The sequence below is a fragment of the Stegostoma tigrinum genome, chromosome 38, assembly GCF_030684315.1.
Source record: "Stegostoma tigrinum isolate sSteTig4 chromosome 38, sSteTig4.hap1, whole genome shotgun sequence".
Taxonomy (NCBI): Eukaryota; Metazoa; Chordata; class Chondrichthyes; order Orectolobiformes; family Stegostomatidae; genus Stegostoma; species Stegostoma tigrinum.
This window is the reverse complement of record NC_081391.1, coordinates 6,716,939-6,729,176: the sequence shown is the minus strand read 5'-3', so window position 1 is coordinate 6,729,176 and position 12,238 is coordinate 6,716,939. Positions and strand designations below refer to the sequence as shown.

Here is a 12,238-nt window from a genome sequence, read left to right as displayed (position 1 = left end):
AACATAACTCACTTCATTTCCCGGAACAAGTACAATGTTTGGGAATATTCTATTGGGGGCTATAGATCTAAGGCACTTAAAGTAGAACCAAGATACAGATCGACCAGGATCCATGTAGGCGGTTGGACAGATTTTTTTTTTGGGGGGGGGGGGGGCGTTGTCATGCTGAATGAGCCAAGGAGCTTGGTTATCACGCTCCATATGGCATGCCAGAACTCCGGCTCAGCTCACATGAACAATATTCACATTGCCAAAGCACCATAATTCCACTTCTTCTGGGTCAACTGCAGTTACCTACGTGCTAAAGCAATGTGGGGGGGCGGGGGGGGGGGGGGGGGGGGGGGTTCGGTAGTGTGTGTGTTCTGTTCACACTATACTGTGACTGATCATGAACAAAACTCTCAAAATTAATTCCTGCAGATTGCTCAAAGTCCTGGAACTCCTTCCCAAACATGACCAGGACTGCAGCAATTCATGAGGCAGCTTATCATCACACTTTCAAAGGCAACTGAGGATGGGTATACAACACTTGTCTTTGCTCACGATGGCTACATTACAGGGTGAGCAGTGCCACAACAAACGGAAAAATGCAATTCTACATCAACAAGTCACCATTGGTATAGGTAACCCATCAAACAGAACTAGGCCCATCGAAAATCATAGAATTCCTACAGTGTGGAAGCGGCCCACTCACAGCCCATCGAGTCCACACCAACCCTCTGAAGAACATCCCACCCAGATGCAACCTCCCTACCCTATCCCTTGTAACCCTGCATTTCCCACAGATAAACTACCAAACTTGCACATCCCTGGACACTATGGGCAATTTAGCACAGTCAATCCACACAACCTGCACATCTCTGGATCAGGGGAGGAAACCCACGCAGACAGAGAGAACGTCCCCGTGGGGTCCATATAGTTGCCGGAGGCTGGAATCAAATCTGGGTCCCTCACTGAGGCAGCACTGCTAACCACAAAGCCACCATGCTACCCCTTCGCAATGCAAGTACCATGGAGCCCAATGCAAATGCCAAAGTTAAAAAGCAAAAATGCTTTTCAGCCAAGAGTTAGAATGGATGAACTCACCCTCCAAACATTAAATACCAGCATCCAACCTACAGAGAGCAATTTTGAATCTAGTTAGAGACAAAAGAATATACAATGATTAAAATAAGTCATCATTTGATTTAGTAGATATTCCTTCAGAGCAGGTCTCAGCAATTTACAAGATAAATTTATACATCAGTAAATAATTTATGCTGATCACAAACACAAAAGATTTAAATTACTGAAACAAATGAACAGATTTATTTCTAAGCCTAAAGGTTCGAAATGAATAGGATTAGATTGCACTAAACCGGAAAACACCAATCCTTGGAGGATAGACACAGTAACGCATTTACCATCAATTATAGCATTATTTGCTTAGCAACATATGAAATTCTATGGAGCCATACGAGATATTGAGTGCTATGCCAATCTCCCAGAATATGAAGCGTAACACAGCATCCAGCTGCAAAAGTCTGGGATCACTCTGCAATTTTGTTGCATTTGTGAGTGGCAGCACTAAACTGCTCATTAAAAAAAAATCACCCATTGCAACATGAAACAAACTGCATAACCAATAGACTACATCAATGATGTGCACCTCCACAGATCCTGTACTCTACTATAAAAAAGATGTTATGAAACATGAAAGGGTTCGGCAAAGATTTACAAGGATGCTGCCGGGGTTGGAGAGTTTGAGCTATAGGGAGACACTGAACTGGCTGGGATTATTTTATCTGGAGCATCAAAAACCGAAGTGCGGAGATATGATATTATAATATCATGAGGGGCATTAATAGGGTGAATAGCCAAGGTCTTACTCCCATAGTAGGGACAGTCCAGAATTAGAGGGCATACCCTTAAGGTGAGGGAGGAAGAGGTGTAAAAAGGGAGTTAAAGAGCAACTTTTCCATGCAGAGTCTAATGCATGTATGGAATGAGATGACTGAGAAAGTGGAGGAGGTTGGTACAAAGAGCAAAATTTAAAAGGCATCTGGACAGGTACAGGAATGACAAGGGTTTAGAGAGATATAGGCCAAATATTGGTAAATGGCACTAGATTAGTTAAAGACGCTGACCAGATGTATCACTAATATCTTCATGTAGCCAGTGTGAACCTCTCTCACTGGAATATAGCAAGATGAGCAACCTTATAGACGTTTATAAAATTATGAGGGGCATTGATAAGGTGAGTAGCAAAAGGTCCTCTCCCTAGGGTAGGGGAGTTCAAAATTCAAAGGCGTATTTTTATGGAGAGAGGAGAAAAGATTGAAAAGGGACACAACAAGCAACTTTTTCAGAGATAGGGTAGTTTGTGTGTGCAATGAGTTTTCAAAGGATATGGTGAATGCAGATACAGTTATAACATTTGACAGACATTGGAACAGATTCACGAATAAAGAAAAGTTTAGAGGAATACAGGCCAAAAGCAGGCAAATGTGACAAGCTTAGTTTGGGAAACTTGATTGGTGTGGACAATATTTGTATCATAGGTAGTCAAAGGGGAGGTGCTGGAAGACTGGAGGCTGGCTAACATTGTACTACTATTTGAGAAAGGTGGTAAGGAAATACCAGGGAACAACAGACGAGTGAGCCTGCCAATCGGTGAATGGCAGGTTGTTCGAGGGAATCCTGAGGACAGAATTTACATTTATTTGGAAAGGCAAAGGCTGATTAGAGATAGGCAACATTGTTTCCCACACGCAAAACAGTCTCACTAACTTGATTGAGTTTTCTGAAGTAGTAACGAAGAGGATTGATAAGGGCAGAATGGTGGACGTGATCTATGTGGACTTCATGGCCATGTTCCTCATGGTAGACTGGTTAGCAAGGTCAGATCAAATGGAATACAGGGAGAACTAGCTACTTAGGTACATAACCACCTTGAAGGTAGAAGATGGATGGTGGTGGTTGGAGGGTTGCTATTCAGACTGGAGGTCTGTAAACAGCAGTGTCTCATAAGGATCAGTGCTGAGTCCATTGCTGTTCATCATTTATGTAAATAGTTTGAATATGAACATAGGAGGTATGGTAAGCATATTACACTAAAATTGGAGCTGTAGTGGACAGCAAAGGAGGTTATCTCACAGTACAATGGGATCTTGATCAGATGGGCCAAAGGGCTGAAGAGTGGCAGATGGTGTTTAATTTAGCTAAATGTGAGGTACTGCGTTTTGGAAAGGCAAACCAGGGCAAGACTTGTAGACTTAATGATAAGGTCCTGGGGAGTGTTGCTGAACAAAGAACTTGAGTGTGCAGGTTCATAGTTCCTTGAAAATAGAGTCACAGGTAGACAGGAAGATGAAGACGGTGTTTGGTTCGCTTGCCTTTATTGGTCAGTGCATTAAGAATAGAAGTTGGGAGGTCAAGTTGCAGCTATCAAGGACATTAGTTAGGCCACTTCTGCAGTACTGCATTCAGTTCTGGTCTCCCTGCTACAGGAAAGATGTTGTTAAACTAGAAAAGGGTTCAGAAAAGATTTACAAGGATGTTGCCAGGTTTAGAGGGTTTGACTTATAGGGAGAGGCTGAATAGGCTGGGACAGGTTTCCCTAGAGCATCGGAGGCTGAGGGGTGACCTTATTTAGGTTCATAAAATCATGAGCATTAGGGTAAACTGGCAAGGTCTTTTCCTTGGGGTGGGACAGTCCAAAATTAGAGGGCATGGGTTTATGACGAGAGAGAAAAGATTTAAAAGGGACCTAATGGCAACTTCTTCATGCAGAGAGTGCTGTGTGTATGGAATGAGGTGCCAGAGGAAGTGGAGGAGGCTAGTATGGGATCTGGATATGAAGGGTCGAGACATGCTGGCAAATGGGACTTATATAGGATATCTGGTCAGCATGGGCAAGTTGGAATAAAGGGTCTGTATCCAGGCTGTGTACTTTTATGACACCCCTCAGCTTTGGAGGGAGCAGGAGAGGGGTCATTCAGCAGTGCTGAGACGAGGGAAAGAGCAAAGTTTCAAAAGCCTAATAGCTTCATTTATTATGGCAGGAACCATAGAAAATCAAAGTGGATATGCACTGGACACAGACCGAATTCAGCTTCACTCAGAATAGTCGTTTAGGCAAGGTACAGGAAGCTAGTACAACATGATGGGACGCAAAGTGAAGTGATCAGCAATGATCTAGATGAATGGTAGAGCAGTTGTGGGGTTGAATGGCCTACTCCAACTCCTATTCCTTTGCTTCTGCAACAATAATGCTCAAACACAAAGTCAATGAGAGAGATCTGCCACTGAGAATTCTCCAAAACAACTGGGTCTCCAACTTCCCACCCATTCGATGTTTTGGAAATCAGAATGCAGGCAACATTATACGTATTGTACGTAATAAACCCGTAACAAACCACTCTGCAAACCACAGTACCAGTATGCAGGAAGTATGTTTAACCACTGCATCTCCAGGCTTTTGGCATGCTGCAGAGCAATTAAAGTGAACAAGGCAATTAAAATTATAAAGAGAACAAGCATTAAGGCAATGGAAGTATGAAAACACAGAACAGGTCAAACAACATTCAATATGTAAACTGTGCTGGCACTGCATAAATGGCAACATTTCTTCCCTTCAGTCCCATCACTTTGGGTGACCTTAAACTCATCACAGTGGATGGATGACAGACAACCTGCTGAATAAAGCTTAATCACAGGGAAGCAATTATTCAGGGCTTTGCTCATACATCTCCAAGGTGCTTCCAAGTAGCACTAATTAAGACAGGGAAAGAGTTTTCAACAGTATCCTTCCAGTCAGATAGTCATGGATTCAACATCAGCTCGAGCCTTAAGCTCATAATTTAGACACACACACACACACACACACACACACACACAAAAGGGAGTGCTGGACTGTCAGGGGTGCTCGTTGTTGTGTATTAATTTAAAGCAAGGCCATCTACTCTCTGAAACGGGCACAGTAGGTCACATGGTGCTACTTGAAGAACCGGGCCATTACTTATCCTAACTCACCTCACCAAAAGTAAATTATATTGCTGCTTGTGGGGTTATAATCCCAGCTGATATTTTTACAGGTAACTCTTATCAGACTGAAATCAGGCTTGATGGATCATGTTTTGTTTTCATTTTAACAAAAAGTGTTCTCTCACTGAAAGACAGCATACAATGCTGCACATTTGGATTTAATAATGAAACAGAAGCAAAGAAATGAAGATAAAATAGAACACAAAACTATTTTTATATAATATACCATTAAAGATTTAGAAACATATGGTGGAAATTTAATTCCATTAATTAAAAAAGACACTTCTTCACAGTTCCTAAAAATACATTTTAACAGTACTTAAAAGCACCCCTTGTACAATGCTCACACCAGAAAAAAAATCTCTTTTGTAACACCTTGATTGGTTCAAATTAGCTGACTTAAATTCCCAGTCTGGATTATCAAACAGCCTTTTTCTAGAGATTTCATACATGTGGTTTTCAACGTTCAGTTACAAATAACCTTTTCAGGGTTTTATCCAAACAATTCTGGCTGATGACTGTTAAGACTAGGTTACCTTAGGAAGAAGTTAATATCTTCTCCCTTTCTTGGGACCACTACTTTATGGACCCATTTTCATCCAAGGACTTCTGCACAACTGCCAAAAACTGAAATCCAAAAAAAAAGGTTTTCCCTAGCTTTCTTGTGCTTCCCTCAAGCTTAAAAAAAATCCAGAATTTTCTGACAAATCTTGATGCACAATTTTTGCCTTGCTCAGTCACAAGTCTAAAGTAAATAAAAAGCCCATTTATCACGACAGCTACTCCCTCAAGATGTTGTAAAAGAAATCATCACAGCTACTTATAAGTTAATCATTACACTCTGCAGAAAAATCTTTGTCACTCAATTCAAAATTCAAATCCAAATTTAAAACAAATTATATTAAAGTATACACAAGTCATACAGTCTGTACTACAGAGGACATTGTCAGGTTATACAGTTGCCTTTCCCACACCGATCATGTGTGCTTCAGGGCAACTAGAGCTCTCACGGGGCACTAAAGAAATGCACTGTTTTCTTTCCAATATCACCACCTTGACTCCAGAAAAGGAGGAACATGACTCCGCCCTTCAGTGCCTCTCCTCTCCTGAAAATGGTGACCTCAATGTCATTTCTCTGTCAGTGAGTATCAGATCACACTACATTAAAGAAATAACAGGTCAGCTTTTGCCCTCTGATCACCAGCCAGTAATCTCTGCTGAGAAGGGCATACAGGTAAACATCAAGCAAGTGATGCTCGTCAAATCCCACAGGCAACTAGCAAAGTGACAATGTCAGGGAGCGGAACAGGTGAGAAAGGAACCAAACAGAAAATAAAACTTGTCTTAAATATGGTACGGTATAGTGAAAGACAAGTTATTTGCTACAAGCACTGAGAACAGGCACTTCAGTGTCCCTCTCAAATCAATACACCCAGCCTGGGACTGCCTATGGAATCCAAAAGAGGCCCATTTGAGAATATCAACCACTACCTGAAAAAAACTACCTATCAAACTGTGAAAATAAATCAGTGATATGCTTTGAAAACATTGTGGGCTGAAGGGCCTGTTCTGTGCTGTACTGTTCTATGTTCTATGTTCTATATCAGTCAAGTATGCTTCAAGATGGCAGATAAAAAACTGAACAAAATTTTTCTCAACAAATGGGCTGGAGACTCAGCAGTGTTACTTCTGGGTAAAATGCAGCAATTGTGCCAGACTGATACAAAGGATGAAGGACCACTAATCTGGAAAGATGCTTGGTATAGCAAAACGTACACAAGAGTAAATAAGCTTCAGCTTTGGTACTTTGCATTCCTGTTCCAAGTGCGGAATTCTATTTAATCAAAATGATTAGATAAACAGCCCTTGCAGGAAAGCCAGGCACTTGACATATGCAAACTTCAGCCAAAGGCTGAGCTGACAACAGGAACTTGAACTTCCAAACATGGGTCTGTTGCTGATCTGCAGGGAGAATCCATGGCTCAACTTTACATCAATCCATACTTGCTAAGAGAAGGAACATACCAAAAGTGTCAAATGCACCAAGCTTACAGCCCACCTTCAAATCGAATACAAAGAATCATACTCATAAAAAGACACAGAAAGAAGATCTCTTTCTTCAAATTCTCCAATGGTTGGTGGATTAGTGTGTGTATAGCTCTTGTACCCTTTTCTAAGGAAGGATATATCTTATCATAGAGGGAAGGCAGTGAACATTTGCAAGACTAACTCCAGAAAAGGTGGGGCAGTCCTTTCAGGAGAAATTGAGGTGACTGAGCCTGCACTCTCTGGAGTTTAGAAGAACGGGAAGGAATTTCTCAAACTTTCAAAATTTTTAAAGGAATAGACAGAATCAACGCAAAAAGAGTGTTTCACTGAACACAGTCTATAACCATGGAACTAACCTCAATAAAAAACAAGCTACTTAGGAGATAGGAAGGAACTTCAGCACTCAGTAGGTAATGAGGCTTTGCAATTATCTACCCGAGGAAGATGGTAAATGTTCAAGAAGACATCATTAGACTATTTCTGCTAAATGACATTGCACGTGATTACAACTGAGGCAGTCAATCAGCCATGAGGGAACAGACTCAACGGCCTGAATGGCCTACTATTCTTAAATACCCTCAGTACTCCCAGGTTAGGGAAGAAAGAAGAGTTCTACAATGAAGATAGCCAGACTTTTAGTTCCTAACCATTGTGCCTCTGTAGATATCAGTTGAGGAACGTGCAACCCAATGCCCTGCAAATATTCAGCTCCAAAGCTGTCATGTGAACAATGGACACGTGGGGACCAGAGAGTAACTTGAACTGCAGAAATTCTCCTAACATCTCATCTTTGCAAATTTTTCTGAGTAAATGTAAATCAATTAATAACAGGCCAGAACTGAAAGTTATAAAGGAATTAGTGGCTTAATACTTATGTACTAGCTTGCAATATGTAAGGCCACTTGTTTATGGTAACAATGTTGAATTCTATTTATGATGTGCAAGTCAGGAACTTTTAATGATTTTAGATCACGATCTGCAGTCTACTTTCTCTTTCCATGAAATCAGCAAAGCAATTATGAAAGCAAGTTCCTTACATGATAAATTTTCTATCTTCACCCCAATAATATTCACTGCTTCAATGGATTTCAAGAGCACTCTTCAACCCCACCACCCAGATGCTCTCTGGTGACTCATTCTTTAGTTATTCTCAGTTATATAAGTAGCTCAAATCAATTCCTGAAAAATCTTGCAGAAAACTGAAGCCCAGTATTAATCTCATAACTTTTAAACTGTCATCTCCAGCATCCTCTACCTGGGAGGTCAACATCTCCCATGAGAGGCAGTTTAAAAAGAACTAAGAGTGGAAAACTTACAGAAAGGCAAGACTACTACACATAAGTTACCAGAGCAGAAGGAAGAGGAAAAAATAAGAGGCAGTTGTGCAGATCTTGGACACAAAGAACTCCTTGCATTTGATGGTGGTGGGGAGATTGGGACTAGAAGAATGCAAGCTGGTAGTTGTCATTGTTGGATAAAATAATCTATGGTTGTACTTGTCCTCCAAGCGGTAACAGGCATTTTTGTTCTGTCCTATGTTTTACCTAGAAACAAACATGCAAGAACAGAAATAAAGACCAAGAAAAACCAGGAGGTACACCAAACAATTTTCTATACAAACAGCAGTCCAGGAGGTCCACGCCAGGTATCCTAGGAAATGCCATAATGCCCAAAATCCTTGAGAACATGCACATTCCTGGTTGATTTCAATGGCTGAATCTGTTACAAGCTCTGTAGTCCTGCCACACATCAGTGATGAATGGTGATGGACAATTAAACAACTCACTGAACAAGGGGGCTCCACAAATATCCGAGTCTCCAATGATGAAATAGCCAAGCACATCAGAGCAAAAGCAGATCTGAGACATTTGCAACAATCTTCAGCCAGAAGTGTCAAGTGGATGATCCATCTCGGCCTCCTCCAGAGGTCCTCAACATCACAAATGCCAGTCTTTAGCCAATTCGATTCACCTCATGTGATATCAACAAACGGTTAGTGGCACTAAATACTACAAAGGTTATGGGCCCTAACAACATCCCAGCAATAGTACAGAAGACTTGTGCTTCAGAACCTGCCACATACCAAGCCAAACTGTTCCAGCAGAGTTACAACACTGGCACCTATCCAACAATGTTGAAAATTGCCCAGGTATAGCCTGTACACAAAAAGAAGGAAAACCTAACAAAGCCAATTACTGCCTAAGGATCTGCTGTCAATCATCAATAAAATAATGAAAAAAGTGATATCAACATCCTTAAGAATGTGCTACTTGACTGCAACCTGCTCACTGACACCCAGTTTAAATTTGACCAGGACCACTCAGCTCCTGAGGCCTGTACATCAAACAATCCCAAAACTTTGCTGATTTTTTGAAGAACAAGTTCCTAATATTACAGCAGCTTCACCTGAGATGAGTCAAGAGTCATACCTTCTTTAGGTCTCTGGTCTCCTCCTTCGCCAGCTCTGTTCCATTCTAAAAGTCAATTCTGTCAGCCACAAGTCCACTTTTAAAAAAAACAAAAAAATCACCTTTAACGACTCTGAAAAGCAATCACAAACACACTGGAACGATAACACAATATTCTTCCACACAAGCATAAGTAACCCCTGTTGATAAAGCACTGGAATGTAAAAGTCTCTATTATTGAGTGAAAATGAGCTTACACATATTCAATATTAAAACTGAAAATTGTGCAAGCCACAACATCTGCAGCAGGATAAACTCCGATGTTTCAGGTCAATGACGTTTTATCAGAACTGTTCAATAATTTTGCACCCAATGCCCATTCGAGTCAATGCCTCCATTAAACTAGTTCACAAAAGAAATTTTAACAAATAAGATTCTGTACGGAAATTGAACCCAGACCACCACTCAAGGAAAGGTGAGAACAAGAAAGATTCTCTCAAAAAGCACAATCCAGCTTAAGGTTTCTTTTCAAAGAATCTCCAGTCATCAGGGGAACGTACTTCTTTCAAAACCTTTGACAACTGTGGGAGCACAATATCTGAAACAGGTCCTGGTGAAAGTGAGAAAGGCAGACAGAGGAACTGAACTTCTGTCCATGTGGATCCTGAATACTTCTGCATCAACATAGGAGCAGATTATTCCTGTTGCTAAGAGAGTAATTTTGTTTTACACAATATAGCATTTTGCTTACTATCGAGTCAATCCCAAGTGCCTTGCAATATATCCACTTTTGCAGAAGGTGGCGGTGTGAGGGGAATGCAAGACAGCGATTCCCCAACCCTTTCCGAAGAGAAAAGTTTGAAAGTAACCGTTGAAAACTCCATGGTAGCAAGTCTTAGTCAGATGACAAGAACAGAAGGCTGTAATGAGCTAGAACTCGGGTTGCCATAATAGTGCAGGGGAATGCTGTAAAGTCAAGCAAGATTCATTTCATATTTTGAAGAGGGACCAATTCTTACAGACAAAACCGGAGCATCTCCCCTAGCTCAGGAACAGGGGAAATTCATTATAGAAAACATTTTCCTTATCCAAAACCACTCTGCAGTACTCCTGACTCATGCTTGCCTCCTCCCACTGGGCATCTGCCAGCAGCTCAACAAACTGGCTGTTTCTCATGTGTGAGCTCATAGTCAATGTCAGTAGGCCTTTTTTTCCAAAAAAAAATTTATTCTCAAGATGTCAGTGACTCTGGCAAGGCCTCATTTACAGCCCATGCTTTGTTTTTGAGGTGGCTACAGTGGGTCTTCCTCCACGATGATAGATTTTACTCCTGAACAGGGTCATTTCAGAGTGAGTGAAGAATTACACAGATTTTCAGCACAAACATTCTGCCTAACAATCATGGCAAGCAAGCAGGTTGGCATTTCTGCTCCATACTAATCTCTTCCAATGCTGCTACATCCACTTCTAACTATACAGTCTTCCATTCCTTTCTCACGCTCACATCTATTTAGATTCCATGATGTTATCCCCGACAACTGCAGAGACAGTGCACCATAATGTGTAACTGGATTTAGTTGATCGTTAGATGGGCATGGTCAACACAGCAAGGACCTCGAGGAACACAGATCAGGCAGCAGAGGAACAGGGAAGTCCAAGTTTTGGGTCAGGACCCTTCATCAGAAGTTGGCAGTGTAAGTGACATTTCTGCTCCAGTGAATGGATCTTTTCCATGAAGGATATTAGTTAATCTGTTTTTATAGACATGACTATTTCCATGATTCATTTCCTCCTGGTGCCAGCCCACAAATTGCTGAGTTTATAAAATTCTAAAAAATTCAGTGTATTTACGATTCAATCGCAGAAGGTATCACAGTTAAGCATAACCAAGGTCTTGCCCAGCACAGCAAAAAGCTATTCAACCTCTCAATTCTTCCATCTATCCGTCTTGGTTCTATGACCTTTGATATCTTTATTCAACAACAATGTATTAACCTCTGCTTTGATTCTTCCAATAATGTTTCAGGGGAAAGAGTTCCAGATTTCCAGTTTCCCCCATGCTTCCTGACATCGCCCTGAATGGCTGGGCTCCAACTCCAAGGCTCTGTCTCCTTTTGCTCTGGACTTTGGGAAAAGGGCTGCCATACATGCAAGACATGCAAGGTACTGTTTGATGATAACGTAATATAGTTTTTCAGTTTAGCTGGCTCTCACATTAGATATCGCAGTGTTATTATCACTGACCAATGCATGCATCCTAACAGCACAATTAAAGTATGAAGATTAAAACTTCAGCACATGACCTATAAACTAAGAGGTTAACTTGCACAGAGTGTATGGCACCCTTTAACTTGTGCTGTGCTGGGAATACTGGCTGCATTCCATGGAATTTAGAAGGTTAATTGATGATTTGATTGAATTTTAAGGTAATGGGGCATGGATTGAGTAAGCAGAGCAAAACTATTTCTGCTACTGAGTGAGTCTGGGACTAGCAGGCACGTTCAAAATTAGTCAGGTCTTTCAGGGGTCTGGCAAGGGTGGCAGAAGAATAGAACACATGGCCATAAATAGCAACTGATTCACAGTGAATTTTAACTTCAAAATCTGGGATTGACATTTTTGTTAAGCTGCATTTTATGCCTCAGTAACAAAGCCTGAGCATTGAGGAGCATGTACATTAAATGCTCAACCTGCTTGACAAGTGCACTTGAATTTACGAATGCATACACAATCAGAAATACAAAAGATCAAGCACA

The 12,238-nt window shown here is 41.1% G+C and overlaps 1 protein-coding gene across 1 annotated transcript in view; it reads right to left on the bottom strand.

Moving 5' to 3' along the window:
- Positions 1 to 9,579, bottom strand: part of LOC125447057 (myocardin-related transcription factor A-like) — a 169,384-nt gene extending 159,805 nt beyond the window's left edge. The window contains exons 1-2 of the mRNA XM_048521126.2: positions 9,504 to 9,579; positions 1,087 to 1,136 (exon numbers count right to left, since the gene is read on the bottom strand). Of these exons, the coding sequence (XP_048377083.1) occupies positions 1,087 to 1,110 (24 nt within the window). The 5' untranslated portion in view covers positions 1,111 to 1,136; positions 9,504 to 9,579. The remainder of the gene's footprint in view (positions 1 to 1,086; positions 1,137 to 9,503) is intronic.
- Positions 9,580 to 12,238: the final 2,659 nt, after the last annotated feature.